General features: G+C 38.2%; 1 protein-coding gene across 1 annotated transcript in view; it reads left to right on the top strand.

Moving 5' to 3' along the window:
- The window catches only part of LOC135195824 (integrin beta-PS-like), a 30851-nt gene that overhangs the window by 10166 nt on the left and 873 nt on the right, over window positions 1–19812 (top strand). The window contains exons 4-18 of the mRNA XM_064222319.1: window positions 1235–1309; window positions 1816–2044; window positions 2347–2431; window positions 3172–3342; window positions 4624–4722; window positions 5555–5716; window positions 6244–6396; window positions 7853–7963; window positions 9283–9407; window positions 9995–10091; window positions 12846–13011; window positions 13513–13607; window positions 14624–14732; window positions 16033–16185; window positions 17777–17916. Of these exons, the coding sequence (XP_064078389.1) occupies window positions 1235–1309; window positions 1816–2044; window positions 2347–2431; window positions 3172–3342; window positions 4624–4722; window positions 5555–5716; window positions 6244–6396; window positions 7853–7963; window positions 9283–9407; window positions 9995–10091; window positions 12846–13011; window positions 13513–13607; window positions 14624–14732; window positions 16033–16185; window positions 17777–17916 (1970 nt within the window). The remainder of the gene's footprint in view (window positions 1–1234; window positions 1310–1815; window positions 2045–2346; window positions 2432–3171; window positions 3343–4623; window positions 4723–5554; window positions 5717–6243; window positions 6397–7852; window positions 7964–9282; window positions 9408–9994; window positions 10092–12845; window positions 13012–13512; window positions 13608–14623; window positions 14733–16032; window positions 16186–17776; window positions 17917–19812) is intronic.

Genomic DNA, 19812 nt, shown 5'->3' with positions numbered 1-19812 from the left:
GCAGATAGAAGTGGTTCGTCAAATCGCATTATATATTAATTCAACTTTTTTTTTTCAAGTTTCTGTATTGACGCTAGACAAACTTTGACTTATTTAAGGGCTTTGGTCTAGTCATAAGGGTTAAATTTTTCCCTGGTCTATTACTGAGAGCTAATGATAGCTCGTATTTAGGGGTGCATAGGCCTACCTGCCTTGTTCCCTCTAAGTCTTACTTGAGTGGAGGAGGCATAGAGCTTGATTTTATGTGTGTGTGTTTAGGTGTACGTGTATTAGGTTTCTTGAGCAATGACGTGTCCTTGCATCTGCTACTCATCAGAGATTTAACTGTCGAAGTCAAACTTCATGCGAACGATATTGCACCGTAAACTTCTTGTCCTGCATCCACTTGGTTAAGTTAAGTTAATTAGACATAGTTGCTCCTAAAAACCAACGCAAGGTACATAGTAATTATCCCACTTAGTTGAGTCTTCTTTTCTTATCGCCTTCTCTCAAGACGACATTTAATCTCGTTTCCTGACACAACGAATTATGTGATTACGGCTTTATCATTCTCCCTGTGCTGACTTCAGAGCCTAAAAGTATCGATGATGATGTCAATTCTGTCAGAATATCTTCCATCTTGCTACCCATCCTCTCCTAACACTTGTTTCATAGTGCAACTGCGAGACTTCTGCTACATCTTTCAAACCTACCTACTCTCAGTTTCTTTCCAGCACTGAATGACTTCATAGGTCCCAGTGCTTGGCCCTTGGACAAAACTATACTTTTCTCCAGTTCCTCATTGAACGAGGGGTTTGCGTACCCGCCTATCAGTCTGGTAGCCCAAGTTCGCTACCCGCTGTTACCAATGCAGAACTAGAGGAATTTATTTCTGGTGATTAGAAATTCATTTCTCGAAATGTGGTTCTGATACCACAATAAGCTGCAGGTCGCGTTGCTAAGTAACCAATTGGTTCCTAGCCACGTAAATAAAGAAGAAAAAATCTGATCCTTTTGGCCAGCCCTATAGGAGAGCTGTTAATCAGCTCAGTGGTCTGGTTAAACTAAGATATACTTAACTTATATTCTTCTCCACGATGAAGTAGAAGTACCGTATGAACTATTAATGCTGTAGTAGTCGTTTGCTTATTGAACAGTATCCTTGCTAAAATATTTAGTAGTAATATTAACTATGAACTCTTGCTGAATAATAGTAAACCATTTCTAATTGGAGGAATTTTCATGATTGTGACAGGTGCCGATGAATCGACAAGTTCAGACAAGATCATACAACTGGCCCCACAAGGAATGAAGCTGAAACTGCGTAAAGGTAACTTGAATTCTTGTGGTTCCCTCTCTCTCTCTCTCTCTCTCTCTCTCCTCCATTAATTTTAGATTTCTCTCTTACAGTTATCCAGTAATTTTTCCTTGTGCTTAATGTAAGAGAGAGGGAAGTATCAGTGGTTTATGTCGCGTAGGGGTTAGTGCCGTCAGTGCACCTCACGTGGTGTACTGTAGGCATTACTGAAGGGTCCTTGCAGCGTCCCTTCGGCCACTAGCTGCAAGCTGTTTAATTTCTTTTACTGTCCCTCTGTTCATATTCTCTAAAAATAGTCCCATAGAGCAGCTGCTTTGAGGTTTTCCTCCTGTTACACCCTATAACCGTCTTACTGTCTATTTCCCCTTCGGCCTAAATGCTATATTCTATTCTATTCTATTCAGTGGTCTGCAAAGCAAAACTTCTCACGTTTGATTGTATTATTTTTCGGTTTATTCCCTATTTCCACGCTCATTATATTGCTACAATGTAACAAATACCTCAATCATCTCTCCCAGCTACACCCGAGACCATCACCGTCAAATTCCGACAAGCCCAGGGCTACCCTGTCGACCTCTATTATTTGATGGACCTTTCAAACTCCATGAAAGACGACAAGGCCAAGTTGGCTGCTCTCGGCGGGGAACTCACCAACACCTTGCGGAACCTCACCAAGAAGTTTACCATAGGCTTTGGCAGTTTCGTGGACAAGGTCATGATGCCGTTTGCGGAGACGTCGCCTGATAAGTTAGTAAACGATTCTGTTGTGAATAATTGTCGTTGGTTTTGCTAATTCACGTTTCTCTTTTCTCTCTCTCAATAGTCAGTTTCTTCCTCTAAGGTTAATTATTATCCAAGAGATGTTTCCTTGAGGTCAAGGGATACGAGCGCATTTCAAATCAAGGTTGCAACTACGGTACCTAGACCGTGGTTACAACGACAATTATTTGCTCTAAAAAATTGCTTTCAAAGATGGATGATACTTTAACCGTCAGGTATCTGGTTTTTTAAACCTCCTGAGAATAGTCTAAACCCTCTTCTATTTGCAGAATCAACACTCCGTGCCCAAACTGTACCAGAGCCTATGCTTTCAAGAACAACATGCCCCTAGACACGGACGAAAAGATATTTACGGTAAGCATGAACAGGACGATTTTGTTGACGAAAATGATTTGGAGTCTATCAAATATTTGGAAACTCAGAGACTGAAAACCCCATTGGGAATGCAACATGTTTGTTGACAAAATAGGTTTTTTTATTGAAAAGGCAATAGCGAATTCGAACGTTAAAAAACATTCTGTTTACGTTAAGCATGACGTGTAAGTTGACACAATAAGTACTTGAATTATAATAAATTAAGAACACGAATCTGTAATCTAATGCAATAATTATAGGTTCTTACTTTACATAGTAGCCTATCGTTTGATGTTGCAATGTGCATCTTTTATAATTATGTGAAAGACAGGACATGCGAGTTTGTAATGGAGTGATATATTATATATATAATACCACAGGAGAAATAATGGGCGCTTTCGTCCTTTAATGAGACAATATCACATCAAAGGAAAGTGCTCGGTACGAATTTCTGCCTATTATTTTTCCTGTGATATTCGCTTATATAGCGAGACTTGTTTTCATGATTCTACTTATGTCATTGTTATTAACAATAACTTTAGAAAACTATACATCGCTTTAAAAATGAATGAGTTTACCGAGGAAATAAAGATAAACGAAAAAATGTCAGGTGACTCTTCGGTAGAAACAAATGCTTGAGCCTTCACAAACACCGCCAGCGATTCCTTGACATTTTCGGAAGTGGTCATAATACCTTTTCTTCTTTTGCTTCTCTCCTCCTCCTCCTCCTCCTCCTTCAGCAACGCGTGGAGGAGGCGGACATCTCCGGAAACCTCGACTCTCCCGAAGGAGGATTTGATGCCCTGATGCAGGCGATGGTGTGCAAGGAGGAGATCGGCTGGAGGCAGCAGTCTCGCAGAATCATAGTCTACTCCACCGACGACAAGTTCCACTACGCCGGGGATGGAAGGGTGAGGAATTCAGTTCACGGGCAAAGCGAGAGAGAGAGAGAGAGAGAATATGTTTCCCATCTGAACTATACACAACTGTGTATATCTATTTGTATTTATATACATTATATATCCATGTATGTATGCATACACACACACACACATATATATATACATGTGTGTGTGTTGTGTGTATATACATATAAAGTGAGAGAGGGTCAGGCATGTTAATATCATGGCAAAGTTGCCGAAGATTTTGGACCCCAAGTCCCATTTTCAAGGCTTAAAATGACCAGGAAAAGAACGAAAAATTCTTCCGTCTTCCACTAATACATAAAAAGTCTTTTTATGAATTACACAATCATCAGTTGCCATATTCCAGCTATTGATTTAAAGCTAACACCAAGAAACTGTAACGATTGGCTCTCAATTTAAGTATACAAAGAAAAGCTAAGCCCACTAATGACCTCCGGTGTAATATACCAATTCACTTGCCCCAGATGTGACCTGGGGACATATTTCGGTTGCTGAAGGTGAGAAAAGATTCTCATTGCGGTGCTAGCTACAGAACAGGGGTTATACTATTGAACCTAGAGTTCTCTGGCATACGTGACCATATGCTTAAAAGTAAGCAACAAATAAAATATGATGATTTGGTGTATTGGGTAGAGCCTCAAATGACCAATTTCTTCAAACGGTCGAGGAATCATTGTTTATTAAACTGATTGTTCCACAGTTACACTCCCAGTCCTCTGCCATGCTTCGTGCTTCGTACCTATCGTGAGTGTTCCTGGAACCGCAAGTTGCCCTTCTTACCAATCGACTACCTTTCTTTTTGAAATATAGGTGTGCCTTCTATTACATAGTTCAGTGCTTGTTTATCAGCATTAATAACTCAATGACAATTGTAATTTTTCATTTTTGTTCTTGTCTGAGTCATTTTAACGATTGTAAATGTGTTTGTCTTTTTTATCTTGAAAATGGGACTTGTGGTCCAGCAACGTCGGCAACTTCAATAAAGTCATGACATCGACATCATGCCTCTCCCTCCCCCACTTCGGATCATGATCGAATTTTTAGCAACTGTCCGCCTTCTGTAATATATATATAGATATATATATATATATATATCTATATATATATATAATATATCTATATATATATATATATATATATATATTATATATGTGTGTGTGTGTGTGTGTGTGTGTGTGTGTGTGTGTGTGTGTGTGTGTGTGTACATCTAGATAAATCGTGTGTTGAAGTCAGTGCGCATAGGTCTAGCAAACATTCTCCTTTCAGCTTGCAGGCATTGTGGCTCCGAGTGACGAAAGGTGCCACCTGAACGAAGACAGTGAATACGAAGCCTACGACATCTATGATTACCCGTCTGTTGCTCAGGTGCAGTAGTTCAAGTTCAATTTACGTTCATCTTGTCTACGCCAAGATCTAAAGTATAGAGTATTCTTTAGAATTATGTCTACACTTTCATTTCTTTAGACCTATGTCTACACTTTCATTTCTTTAGACATATATCTAAACTTTCATTTCTTTAGACCTACGTCTACACTTTCGTATCGTTTTCTTTGACATAACTTGATTGGCTACTTTTGAGTCACTAACTGGATTTCTCTAAGATCACCACCCCATTGTTCCGTTTTTTTTTTTTTTTTTTTTTTTTTTTTTTTTTTTTTTTTTTTTTTACAGATTTGTTTTATGTTGCTGAATCATTTACTATCAAATTATAGGTCGATTTACTTTCAGATCACTGTGACGTATAGGTTTTCAGGTTGCCGCTTAGCCTGTCCTCAAGTTGTTAATCCACACACTTTTAATTTGGTGACTTACGTACTTTATAACCGGAATTCTGTTTTGTTTCAAATTAGTGATCTATTCGCTTTAAATTCACTGACTTATTACTCTCTGATAGTTTTTCTATGCGTTTTAAATCGTGCTTAATTCGCCTTGAAGTCATTGACTTACTTTATTTCTTTCAAACTCTTGACAGTGCTTCAGCAATTTCAGTTCAAGTTTAATTGAATTTCCCTCTACTTGAATTAACACCGATGAAGATCTTGATATTCTAAGTGAAGTTTTGTAGCAATTTTATTTCCTCCCCCTTTTCAAGTCAACACTGGTGATGATTCTCCGGAGATTTTCTCTTTCAAATCCTTGTCTGCTTTGAAAAGGTTTTGCATACAACAACCACTGAACACAATGTGTTGTTCCTCAGATCAACAAAATCGCCAAGAGAGAGAACATCAACATCATCTTCGCCGTCTCAGGCTTCGTGGACTTGTACGCCGACATCTCGAGGTTGATCGAGACCTCTTCCTACGGCCTCATGAACGAAGATTCGTCCAACGTGGTCGAACTTGTGGTTAATCAATACAATGTAAGTGGATCATGACTTAGGCAGGGAATAGTATTGCATTGTATATTGAACCCTTCTTATTATCTTTTAATTCACTTCCATTGCAGGACACTTTATTATCTGATTCAATAGGTAAGGTCTAGTCTAGCTTAGGTTGATAGAAATGTCTCTAATTAGACTGACATTACTTTCTAATTTGTTAGCTTGACTTTATAATCACCTTCAACTTTGTGCCTAAACAATCTACGCCATCGTCTGGAAATAAATAGCTAAGGTGGCCTATTGTTAGCTCTCTCTCTCTCTCTCTCTCTCTCTCTCTCTCTCTCTCTCACAAACACACAATAAATGCTAGGCGATGTGCAGTTACTTCTATTTTACGCCAAGCGATAATTTATCAAGATGCAATACTCAGTCATCAGCAGGTAACCTGATAAGCTATAGGTATATTGGAGCAGTTAGTTATTACAAGAGCTTGAGATACTGTTTAGAGGAAAATATTATATAATCATTTTTCTTTGAAACTGATGATCTGCCCTCTTCAACTCCAGCAAATCTCGTCGAAGGTTCGCCTCACAGATAACTCGACGAATTCCCCCGTGTCTATTCGATACAGTTCTGACTGCAAGAACGCGACCAGCGACCCCCAAGAATGCTCCGGTATCAGCCACGGATCCGAGGTGACATACAAACTGGAAGTCACGGTAAGAGACGCAAACCCGTAGGTGGAGGGCAGAGCCATCAGTGCACCTCACGCGACGCACTGTAGGCATTATTTAACGTTTTTTGAAGCGTCTCTTCGGCCCCTAGCTGCAACTGCTTTCATTCCTTTTATTGTATCTCCGTTTATGTTATCTTTCTTCCATCTTACTCTCAACCCTCTCCTAACAGGTGTTTCACAATGTAACTGCCAGAGTTTCCTCCTGTTACGTTTTTCCCTTTTGCACTCTCGGTATCCCTTTGAGCGCTGAATGACATCATAGGTCCCAGCGCTTGTCATTTGGCCTAAATTTTATAATGCAATTCCAAGAGACGCAAAATATTTCTGACACGTTTCATCCATTCTTCTTACTCATTCTCTCCCGGAAAGTGGAGTTTTACTTCTTAGAAGTAGACTGATCGTCACTTTAAAAGATTCGTCCATTCATATAATTCCAGTAATTTCTTTCAGGACCAAACGTAATCTTGGTATTCACGGATACTTGTTTTCTTCCCCGTGGGCGAAATAAAAATGAAAAATGCTGGTTTTAACGAGATTAGAATTGGGCTCAAATATTAGCCACTGGTTCTGCGTTACTTTTGTTGGACAAGGGGAAAGGGTAAGAGTGTGGTGGACTTTACAGCTGGATTTAGAAGGCAGAGGCGAGGAAAGAAGTAAGGATAATGATCGAGAACAGGAAGGGATTGAAAGTTTGGGATGAAATAGTAGGCAGTTCGTTCATTTTTTTACCCGACGTTGTTAAGTTTAATGAAAATAATTAAGTCAGACTTTGTCTTCATATGATATGAGGAATAAAATGTAAACTTATAATTTTCATAGGACTGTTATACCAACATTTTTCCTAGCCGTAATAATAATAATGATAATAATAATAATAATAATAATAATAATAATAATAATAATAATAATAATAAGAATAATAATAATAATAATACATAATAAATAATAATAATAATAATAATAATAATAGCAGCCTTAACATTCAAAGAAATTTAAAGTTAGAATCGACACAACTTATTTTATTACCTCTATTTCGTACACAAAGGGCTCAGTATTTTATCTGGCCACCCTTTGGCAGTGCAAAAGTATAGTTCTGAATCTTTTCAATATGAGTTGATTTGAATAGAATTTAGATCAAAGGCCAAACGGAAATTGACAGTAAAAGTTTGAAAGGTGTAACAGGAGGAAGCCCTGGCAGTTGCACTGTGAATCAATTGTTAGGAGAGGTTGGAAAGTAAGACGAAGAAAGAGAACTTAAAGTAATGCCTATTCATGCACCGCATGAGGTTCACTGACGGCACTACCCCCCTATGGGCCTTTTCAATATGGATTTCATTTCCAAAAGACCTGTATCTCAATGCTGGAATGAAGGATCCACGTCCAAAGTGCTTCTGCACTAGAATGTGAGATAATATTTGCCCTCCCTCTGAAACCCGCAGGCTAAAGAGTGCCCGAAGGATCAGGACACGGTGGTCGTGGAGGTGAAGACGATGCAGGACAGTCTCTTCCTCGAAATTGAATTCGACTGCAGCTGCGACTGCGAGAATGTGGTAAGGATGAACGAATGAGTCTATACTCTGTTTTTTTTCCATCTGTTCACCCGCCTGTGGTGGTCGCGCATGGTAACACTGCATCCCGGGCTTTAAATAGTTACGGCATGTGTAAGTTTTAGGTAAATAAAAGAACATCTTAGTGAACATTTGTTACTGAAAAGTGTTTTAATAATTTACTGTATGCGAATTACACCGTTAATATTCGAAATAGGATATTATTTAAAGCCCGGGACGCAGTGTTACCATGCGCAAGCACCACAGGCGGATGGACAGAGTATAGTTGTCGTGGATCTCCCCTGGGTAGTGAAGCCCCAAGGGTTTTCGGGATTGGCTATCGAGGACTAATATTTCTTGGGTGGGGGGTCATTATCTGTATGACATTGAGAGTCTTTTGTTCATGTTTTTGCATTGTTCTTGTTGTTTTTGATTAAGCTGGCCTTATGCCAGCACGGTTTCTTGCTCATAGAGCAGCCCGTAGTATAGTTTTACGGTCATCCCCAAAGGCCTTGTACTAAACACGCCCCAGACCTTGGCGGACACATACCCGGTTAAAACCATTGGGGTCACTATCTAGAAAAGATCCGTTGTCATTTATGTGATTGACTCTACTGTATGTCTTATGCCTTGTTTTGTTTGGGAGTGTATTAGTTTTTTTTATTTATTTTAGTTTTTTTACCAGAAGAGTGTGAGTGTAGGTGGAACTTTAATTTGGTTTTGCGGAAGCTGTCCTAGTCGGTAAGATGCACGAGTAAAGGAAGATGCATTGATTTGTAATCGTTTATTTTACCCGGCTGTATTGTTTGAGAATCCAGTATAATGTGTTTTTCTGTTATATTATGGACTGTACTTTATATAGAGTAGGTTTCGTCATTTGTAATTCCCCATTCCCATGTTTTAAATTCTGTTCTCCTTTGAAATCTTACAAATAAATTCTCTCTCTCTCTCTCTCTCTCTCTCTCTCTCTCTCTCTCTCTCTCTCTCTCTCTCTCTCTCTCTCACTGCCTTTTATACTATTCACACCTGTGTGAGTCATAGAGTCATATATATATATATATATATATTATATATATATATATAGATAATATATATATATATATATATATATATATATATATATATATATATAATATATATGTGTGTGTGTGTGTGTGTGTGTGTGTGTGTGTGTGTGTGTGTGTGTGTGTGTGTGTGTGTCTGTATGTATACCAAACGTTACCTGTTTCTCTATCAAAGCGTTAGTAATATTTTTACACTTTCTGTGTGCGTTAGCAACTCACCTCCAGTGAACTCTGATCTTTTCCTCTCGTCCTCAACAGGTCAAAAAGGACAACTCCAGCGTGTGCACATACCACGGGTATCTCGTCTGTGGCGTTTGCGACTGCTTCCCGGGGTATCAGGGTCAGCAGTGCATGTGCTCCTCAGAAGATGCCTCCGATGGCAGGTAAGGCACTGTGACCCCTTTCGTCCTTTTTACTGTACCTCCGTTCATTTTCTCTTTCTTCCATCGGGCTTTCCACCTTCTTCAAAAATTGTTTCACATCGCAACTGTGAGGTTTTTCCTTCCGTTACGCCTTTCAGACCTCCTTACTGTCAATAGATGTAAAATGACGAGCATGAATCAGAAGTTATTTGCTGGTAATCACCCACCCTCATATTCTGTTTTTAGAAAGTGCTTGTAATAAAACCTAACCTTTTACGCGCATAAAAAAAAGCCCCGAGCAGATACCAGACCAGCTTTACGTTAGATGACCTTAGTTAGGACATGATGAAGTATGGAAGGCATTTGCTTTTAAATTTAAGTCAATGTCTGATCACAAATCCACTATTGTTTTTCTTAATAAATAGAGAGTGTCGATTGGTGTTGAGTTGTTCTCTAGCATAAATAATGCGTTCCGTAAGACTGTTCGTTAACAAAAGTAACAAATTACGAAAAAAAAATCATAAAACACTTTTGAGTAGCAGTATTATTATTATCATCACTTTTATTCAACTTCAGCTGTTAATACAACTATCATTTCTTGCTTCAAGGCCTGAGGACGAACAGCTGTGCAAAGCTCCAGACGAAGACAGGGTGTGCTCAGGTCAGGGCTACTGTAGGTGCGGTGCCTGTGCCTGTCGTGAGGAGGTAAGTTGACGTTATTGGGTCCTCTAGTTCATGTAAGTCTAACACAAGAGCGTTATTTATGACTGTAGGTTACAGTAGTGTCTCTAAGCATCCTTCAGTCAACTATTTCTCAATCTTACAATATGGGAATGAGTAATCCTCAGCTTTTGTGGCTCTTTGGTTATTTCCAGTGTCAGATTCAGAGGGGGTCGTTAAGTGTTTGGCTTCTTCCACAAATTTCTCTTGCATTTCTCATTAAAGAAAGGGATATCTGTATAGCCACTTTAAAGTGGTCTGGTGCAAGAGCGGATTTATTTATTAGTTGATCTGTGAACCTTGCTCACTAAGAATCCCACTGGTAGTGCCCACTAGCAGCCTTCGTATAAACTGAAAAACTTACATCCAGATCAGAGCGTAGCGTGTCTCAAAACTCGCTCTCAAAATTTTGAGTTGTAAATCTGCATATCACTCTGATGTACAACAAGTAAGTCAAAATATCTGAAGATCATGACAGAAAACTTGTGCAAACCTATATAAATCACTCGTCTGACGTCCACACATCTGATTAGAAGGGAAGAAACTAATTACGCGTGTTGGTCGAGGTATTCGTTTAAACGGCTTTTTTCAGGTGCATATACCTGTTTGTTATTTTCAAAAAGAAGGTCCATTAGTGTATTTTTTTGTCCCCGTATTCTGTGGGAATTATAATGTTATCCAAAGTGTTATTGCGGAACGCCTCACCTTGAAATCTGGGTTCCTCTTTGAAATCAAAATGTTCGACAAAGTTTTTTTAAAGATGCAAGAAATATACACAGTTTGACTCCCGTAGACTGTTCTTTATCAACCCACACAAATGTCAAGGACACGTGGAAAAGGCCATTGAAGACGTGGATGAACAGAAAGTTAGTATTGAACACCATGCAGAAAAAATCAAACCACATAATGAAACAAAATGTGCAGATCACAATAGGATAGTTAAAGATTTAAACGAATTTGTACTTCTCTGCCTTGTCAAGATATAAGCCCATGACAAGCAAATTTAGGCCCCCAGATAAGTCGCTGAAAGCCATGAGATTTACAAGCAACTGAAAGTCACGTGCCACATTTCTTTTCAAGAGTTGGGGTTTTTATATTTAGCATAGCACATTGCCATCCTTGTAGCTACAAAGGACAAATATGTGAGTCCATCTTGTCCCTAAAAAGTCCCATTGACGAAAGAGGAAGTTCGGTCAATTTAAACTCATTCGAGAAAGGAGTTCACTTACTCTTTTAAAAAATAACAGATATCCAAAGGTTGCGAAGCACAGCTCCGTGGTCCGCCCATGACAGAATACCAGGTCTTGCGGCATTTACCAATAGCCTAACAAATCAGGTCAATGTCAGGTTTCAGGTAAAAATTCCTTAGCTCTCAAAGCTGAATTACTGGTCGACTGAACATGTGGATCAGTTGACGTCGTTGGTGGTTATATTATCGGGATGATCCCCATTCCCTACCATCGTTTCTTCAGGAAACATCAGTGATCAACAGAAAAATCAAGGCCACAATCAATACCTGGAACAGATTGAAACAGTTGCTAAGGATGGCGTGAGGAAATTCTTTCGGAACGTTTTTTATCAAGCTGACATCCATCTTTTTTTTTTCAATCATTTTGGAGAGAACCTATATTCTACTGTCCGTCCATGGAAACATCACCTTAGTCTATGGAAAAGTAATTGCCATGAATCTCGTTTGATACCGTAGGATGATGTTATTCATCAGTCCAATGAGGGACAAGTAAAACGGTCTTGTTAGCCATGTAGACTGGACACTAATGACCCATAACTGTACAGTAGTCCTTTAATTCCACATGCACGGTTAAGGGCCCCCATACACTGAACGATTGTCTGAACGACTGTCTGCATCGTTTGTAAAAACACTATGTATGGGCTTGTCTGAATGCAAAAGTGGGCGGAGCTTCGTGTCTGAACGATCTCAGCTGAAATCTGTCACGATCAGGCTGCTGGGCTTGCGACTTGTGTCTGTCATACACAGGTCGTTCAATGTGTTTGTCTGCCGATATAACGCTGTTGCGTTATATCATCTAGAGATGATGCCATGTCTTCCCGAGACAAAATCTTTGTTCAGACTGAAATCGGTGCGGAGATCGTTCATACTTTCTGAATAGTGGTTGTGTATGTGAGTGTCGATAACGACAATCGTTCAGACAGTCCTTCATACAATCGTTCCGTGTATGGGGCCCTTAATGTTTCCACTTGGACTACAACAATGGGTGTTGCTACAGCAGCTATTAGTTATTCTTTTGTGAACTGTGTTAGTTAGTTATTCAACCCCACCTCCGACTGTCCCAAAGTCTTGAATCCGGCCCCTGTCTCTTTTAAATGGCAACTTTTAACATCCTTCTGAATTATTTCATTCTTTTTCCCCGGCCTGTGTTGTCAGTGTAGGCATAACTTAGGTTATTTGCAGTGTCCCTTCAACCCCTAGCTGCAACTAATCTCATTCCTTTTCCTGTACCTCCTTTCATATGCTCTTTCTTCTATCTTACTTTTCACCGTCTCCTAACAATTGTTTCATAGCGCAACTGTGAGGTTTTCTTCCTGTAACACCTTCAGACCTTTTACTGTCAATTTCCGTTTCAGCGCTGAATGGCCTTAGTTGCCCCAATGCTTGGCATAATGCCAAAAATATATATAAATTAAAAATAAAAATCAAATCATCGGTCCATGTGCTAGAAAGTAATCTAATTGTTGCCCATTCTCCTCATCCACGAACAGGAGATCACGGGAAGGTATTGTGAGTGCAACCGACGCAAGTGCTTGACTGGGTACGGAATGGAATGCTCGGGCCACGGATCTTGTGAGTGTGACCACTGCGAGTGTGACCACGGATATCATGGACAGTTTTGCGAGTGTCCGCCTGAGAGCGAATGCATCAAACCTGGTAAGTCAGCATCATCAAAGAACTGTCATTTATTGCGACCATTGATGTGTTGTCTTGGAAAATATTGTACTGGTGTAGGCCTAATCAGTGGAGAGTTATTTGATATCTGAATGAGATTAGTTTGGTTGTCCAAGAGATTCTATATTATCATAGAAATGAGTTATTTTGTAACAGTAATTATGTCTAAATTTTTTATATGTAGTGTATACTATTTGCTTGCAGAATGTTTACTTTATGTTGTTTATTTTCATTTTATTTAAGCACTTTGCTCCAGAAAGGCTAAACTAAATCATCCAAAATTTAAAGCCTGTCTGTAAAAAAGAAAAAAAAAGTGGGGCGAGCGAATGGCTGAACTGTAAGACAGACATAGTAACACGGAAATGAAAAATACATAAAAACAAAAATATTAGCAAAATTTCATACGTAGTTAATAGTTTAAGAGATTGTACAATTAAATGATTCTGACAATCAAAGGTAACACTTTTAATCTTTAATATACAGGAACAGTCGAGGTCTGCTCAGGTCACGGGACCTGTGACTGCGGACGCTGCAAATGTAACCAAACTTTCAGTGGGCAGTTCTGTGACGACTGCTTGGTAAGTGCTACTGTTCGTCCTGTTCTAACTCGTGCAGTCGCTTGTGCTTTATTAGCTCTCTGGACTCGTTGTGACTCATCTAGGTTTCTCAGATTTGAGTTATCTTAATCCCGCCCATCAGTGTCTTGTACTGTGGACATCCACTACAGCTTTTCCAAACAGGAAGGTGGTTAGTTATGGGAAGCAAACTCCAAAGGGATAGTTTGTCTGTATGTTTTTTTTACTTTGCATGGTACTAGTGGTTATTCAGCAACGGGGCCAAAGGCTTTACGTGACTTCCGAACCACGTCGTGAGTGAACTTCTATCAGCAATTAATCAAAGATAATTGTTATAACAATAAGTTTAAGCTTTTACTAGTTTTTTTTAACTTAAAATTTCCTTTTATATGACAACATTCAAAGAGGAGGGGGAGTTTCCCATTAGGAGGCCTGATCTATAGACCCCAGAATTTCAGTTATCATGACTTCTCCCCTGCAAGAGACCCCCATGTAGACCCACCCCAGGGGGTCATTCTCTGCGCTCCTGGGTCTAAAACAGCCAATAATAATTGGCTGTTTAGACAGTATTTCGGAAATTTGTCTCATATCTTAGTAGCTATGCACAAGATTGTTTCTGATTGTCAGTATACGTCTGTTCAACACACAAATGATATTATTTGCTCTAAAACAGACTAGGACAGTTTAGATCTAATTCGCGTACAGTTTTTTTGCTTTGTCTTATCAAATAACGATGTCACACCTGCTTATAATTGCGCTCTCTCTCTCTCTCTCTCTCTCTCTCTCTCTCTCTCTCTCTCTCTCGTTGTGACACCAAGTTAGTATGTGAAACCCTCTCACAATTGTAAGGCGTCAGGCTGTGAAATATATACTAGTCTCTCTCTCTCTCTCTCTCTCTCTCTCTCTCTCTCTCTCTCTCTCTCTCTCTCTCTCTCTCGTACCATGTTTGTTTGTGTGTGTTGGGGGTGGGTTGGGCTTGCATCCAGTATCCAGCCCTTCGTAACCTTTCAATTTTCCAGGAATGCAAAACTGGAAGATGCCTGGAATTCCGTGACTGCGTCCAGTGTCTGTTCAACAACCCGCCTTGCGCGTGCAACCTCACCACCATTGGGGTGGACTCGCTCTCCCGTAAGCCACCAGAAGACTTCGATTTCATTAGACTCCAGAAATATAACTGGGTGGATTTAACTATTATTATTATTATTATTATTATTATTATTATTATTATTATTATTATTATTATTATTATTATTATTATTATTATTATTATTATTATTATTATTATTACTGGAGAAACAACTCAACAGTTTATGTATATATACATATATTTAAAGATAAGCCAGTACAGATAGATTTCGGGAATCTGTTTGATCCCCATTTTCAATCAGATTGAAAAGGGGAATCGAACAGGTTCCTGAAAGCTTTCTGTACAGATTTATCTCATATATATATATATATATATATATATATATATATATATATATATATATATATATATATATATATATATAACTGGATTTGTGTCTGCATTTTAAGACTTATTATTATTATTATTATTATTATTATTATTATTATTATTATTATTATTATTATTATTATTATTATTATTATTATTATAGGAATGAAAAAGCTTCAATTTTTAGTTCTCCTTCAGCTGGCACCAAAGATTATGCCCATTAAGCATAATTCTGCACTATTTTTTATATCTCATGCTCATACTTCTTCTTTCGACTTACATTACGGAAGACGCTTGGTAATTTATTGGTTTTACTATTTTATTGAACACTAAAAGGGTCATCCAGTCTAATTTTCTTCAGGTTACATTAAAAGACACCCAGTCATTCCAAGATTTCATTTCTTCAACTTGTATTCAGAGGGACGCCTAGTATTTAATTCTTCAAACTATATTCAGAGTGAAGCCTAGTAATTAAGTCTTCAACTTATATTGAGAAGGACGGCCTAGTATTTAATTTTTCCACTTACTATATTCAGAGGGACGTCTCGTATTTAATTCAACTTATATTCGTATTCAGAGGGACGCCTAGTATTTAATTCTTCCAATTATATTCATATTCAGATTGAAGCCCATTAAATAATTCTGCAACTTATATTCAGAGGGACGTCTAGTATTTAATTTTTCAACTTATATTCATATTCAGAGTGAAGCCCATTAAATAACTCTTCAGCTTGTATTCAGAAGGACGCCTAGTATTTAAGTATTCAACTATTCAACTTATATTGAGAGGGACGGCTAGGATTCAATTCTTCAACTTATATTCATATTCAGAAGGACGCCTAATAAGTAAAACAAAAAATTGTCTTCAGCTTACCTCGGGAATGACACACAGTTTAAGATGTCAATAATTTTCCCTTGTACCTCACAGTAAAAAGGACACCATATAGTTTTAACATTTGTTTTCCTCTTCAGCTTACATCAAGAAGGGAGCCCAAGAATGCACCTTCGACGACGAGTCGGACAACTGCTTCTTCAAGTTTTCTTACTTGTACCGTGACTACGACATGAGATATGACATCCACGTTTTGAAGAACAAGGAATGTCCAGAGGAGGCTCCTGTCATGAGTAATGTGATATTCCCCATTTTCAGTTTAAAATCACTATGTTAAAGAACAATTTTGGTCATGCGATGGTCAAGTTGACGTTATCTTATTCAGAGCATTCATTATTCCATCTGCGTTCATTGCTATCATTATTATAGTATTCAGAATCAACAAGCATTTGCGTGTAACGAGACTTTAAGGGCATCAGCCAATGCAAAGATGCTACAGGACAGGGTTTGGGCAAAATAGAAAATAGAGAATGAAATAAGATGCAGTATTAGAAAAAGGAAAGGTAACAAGCAAATAAATATGTGCATACAAAAACAAGTAGAAAAAAATTAACTTGAGTGATATTGAGCAATATTTTTTCTCACACAAAGGTCTTCCACTCAGTACAGCTTAATTATGGGCCCTTTGATTTGATACACATGAATATGAGCCTAGTTTTAACGTTCTACATCTGCATGTCATTATCTCTTTTAGTATTGATTTTAGCATGTGAGTATTGTTGTAGAGGAAAAAAAAAACTTAATTTTTTCTTTTTATCTGTGTTCATATCTTTATAAATGTCATTTTTAAATGTATACTGGCTGTCACTTGCTTTTATTTCATGTAATTTAATAATGCGATAGTTATTCATCTCCTTCCTGGGATAAGACATGTCATAATCATATGATGGCATAGTTTATCACACTGTCAATCTCAGTCAAATAATGTGGTTAGATTTTTGTTTTCTTGCCGTTATAAGTTTTCCTCATCAATGGCTGGAACTTTTTTCATCTTGAATACATCATTTTGAATTTCGGTGACAAAGCTGGAGAAATAAGAAAACGCTTCCATATCAATGTAGAGAATGCAATTCAAACTATAAGATTGTGTATTTGAGGAATGGAGGTTATAATAAGAGGGAATTAAAACGTATCCAAGTCTAAACATGGAGTTGTCTAGTACCTGCGGACTTTTGTCGTTACACGTGGAAAATATATAAAGATAAATTACATGTCGTATAATATCGTTCATCATAAGTCACTGTTTATAGGGAACAACACTACAAGTTCATTAATTTGTAAAACACACTTCCACAAAACAAGGTGTTTAGTAAAAACCAACAAGGCGTGATGCTACCTCCAGCTTACTCGGGACGTGTACTACAAGATTTTCCCCTCACGCATAAGTTGTATACATTATATTCCTAACTGAACGTGGTCATCGTAATTAATACTCATTCATAGTACTACTCATACTAACAACAAGGATCAAATAAAAAGGACACAAATTAAACATGTTCACATACTCTCAGATATAAGTGGAAACAGAAAACAGTCGAACAAAAACATAGTCTAAATTCAGTATACGCCAAATATATTAAAACGTGCTGAAAGCTACGGTCAAATAGACCCTTGTTTGTAGTTTCTCCAACGGAGATTAAAATAAAGACGCTATATTTTATTAGAAATAATTTAAACTAAATACCGAAGACAGTAACAATTATTGATCGATAAGGTAATGTCACTCTAGCAACAACAATAGCAAGAGGAATGTCTCGAAACTGAGTACTACGTATATAAACAAAGCATCAGAATTTTAACGGACGGACGTTTCATCCCTTGCAGGAATCGTTCTAGGACTGGTAGGTGGCATCGTAGCAGCTGGCCTGCTGGCTCTCATTGCGTGGAAGGTAGCGACGGTGATCCACGACCGGAATGAATACGAGAGGTTCAAGAAAGAGAGCATGCAAGGGACGTGGAGCAATGTAAGTGGCTATCAGACAGTTTTCCTGTCTTTATTTTAGCTGTGGCTGACCATATACTGTTAGAAATTGATTTAAGGCCTAGGAGTCTTGTGAGATGATACAAAACATTAATTTTTTCTAGGTTTATATTTACCGCATACCTCATATTTTGAAAGTTGTAATAAAAATGATAATTACAAGGTTCACAAGCTCTTTAAGATCATACAGTTCCTTATAGGACTAAAAGAGGAAGGGCAGGAAGCGATAAAGATGAAGATAAGAAAAATGACTAATTAAATGGTAATGAAAGTGAACCATGAACTCAATTAAAGCTAGAATTTGCTAGACGAATTTTTCGAGTTTTGTTTGTTTGTTGTATATTCGCAGTTCAGATATAATAACTGCCAGTGCTTTCTGTGCAAAGGCTTAGTTCATAGCGGAAGATAGAAAAGGCTGAGTTGCTGATATGCAAGTTTACAGAAATGCGGTTTACAGAAGTTCCTGTAACTCAATGACTGGCCATCTTTATTCGAGGCAGAATGAAGCTCTATGACAGGCTTTTGCGATTAAAGTAAAATTATAAATCCTTTTTAGGCTTCTTTAGATTACAGATAAAATGTATCCCAATGCCAGACTGTTTTGATTGGATATAGGCAATAACACCACAATGGATTCTTTTGATTGCAAAAGACCCTATTGTTTTGGTCAAACAAACTGTTACTCCATCTACAAACAAACACACTATTACTCCATCTACAAACAAACAAACTATTACTCCATCTACAAACACCAACTGTTACTCCATTTATAAACAAACAACTATTACTCCATCTAGAAACACAAACTGTTGCTTCATCTGCAACCAAACAAGCTGTTCCTCCATCTACAAACAAACTACATCTCCGATGTAGTAAGGGAAAAAAACATAAGGGTAGGAGAACGGTAAAGGGCGAAGGGGGTAGACTTAGGACACGGGGGAGGCATTATCCGGTGCTGGCTATAGTATAAGACACAAGAGCCGTTTGATCAGGTCTAAGGACCAGTTCATAACTGTCATTTCAGGAACTTGAATAAAAGGACGACACTAAAGGTGCGTCCACACGGTCGAACAATGTCCGACGGACAAACATTGTTACCAATTAACAATTGTCTGTCGGTCTTTCCCTTGTGAGCAGAGTAAAAACACTGGTATACAACCTCATCTGGTACCACTGTTTTTTGCCAGATCTATTTCTATCGTTTCCCCGCTTATGACGTCATCCTCCTTCGCCTATGATATGGTAACAATGTGTGTCCGTCGGACATTGTTCGACCGTGTGGACGCACCTTAACATTGTTACATGACGGTTTATGCCAAAATCGATGGGTAGCATTAAACTAGCAACATGATTGCCTTGAAAAAGTAGCGAAAAATTGATTGAATCCATTCGCTCTTACAGATCCTTCACTTTCGCAACGAAAAGACAATCCCAACTAAAAGACTAGAAATAAATATTAATGAGAGGAATTGCACCTCGAATAAAGAGAGGGAATTTGCTATGGGATGACTTGTTGTAAAATTTAAGGACTGAATATTGATGTCGATCATCAGAAAAATGTGAGATGAGAAACTGGAACTCTGCAAAAACGTCTAATACATTCTAGCTCCCGATTTAAAATGAATGATATACTACTTAGATACAAATAGGTTTGCTGTGTTGTACGTTCATGCTTAACCACATACCCAACAAGGTCGCTTCACTCTTACAGGTCATATCATAGTATGTTGAATCCTCGTGTAATAACCTCCTCAGTATTTATACTTTTAGACCAAAGAAAAGTCTGATAATGACATTTCGTCTAAGAAATATTAAAAGTAATATAGGTTCCAGGAGGATCGGGATTTGCTTCGGTTTTCAAGAGATCACTTCTGTGACT

This window comes from Macrobrachium nipponense, chromosome 16 (assembly GCF_015104395.2).
Source record: "Macrobrachium nipponense isolate FS-2020 chromosome 16, ASM1510439v2, whole genome shotgun sequence".
Lineage (NCBI taxonomy): Eukaryota > Metazoa > Arthropoda > Malacostraca > Decapoda > Palaemonidae > Macrobrachium > Macrobrachium nipponense.
The sequence above is the reverse complement of the archived record's forward strand: the minus strand, read 5'-3'. Positions and strand labels throughout refer to the sequence as shown.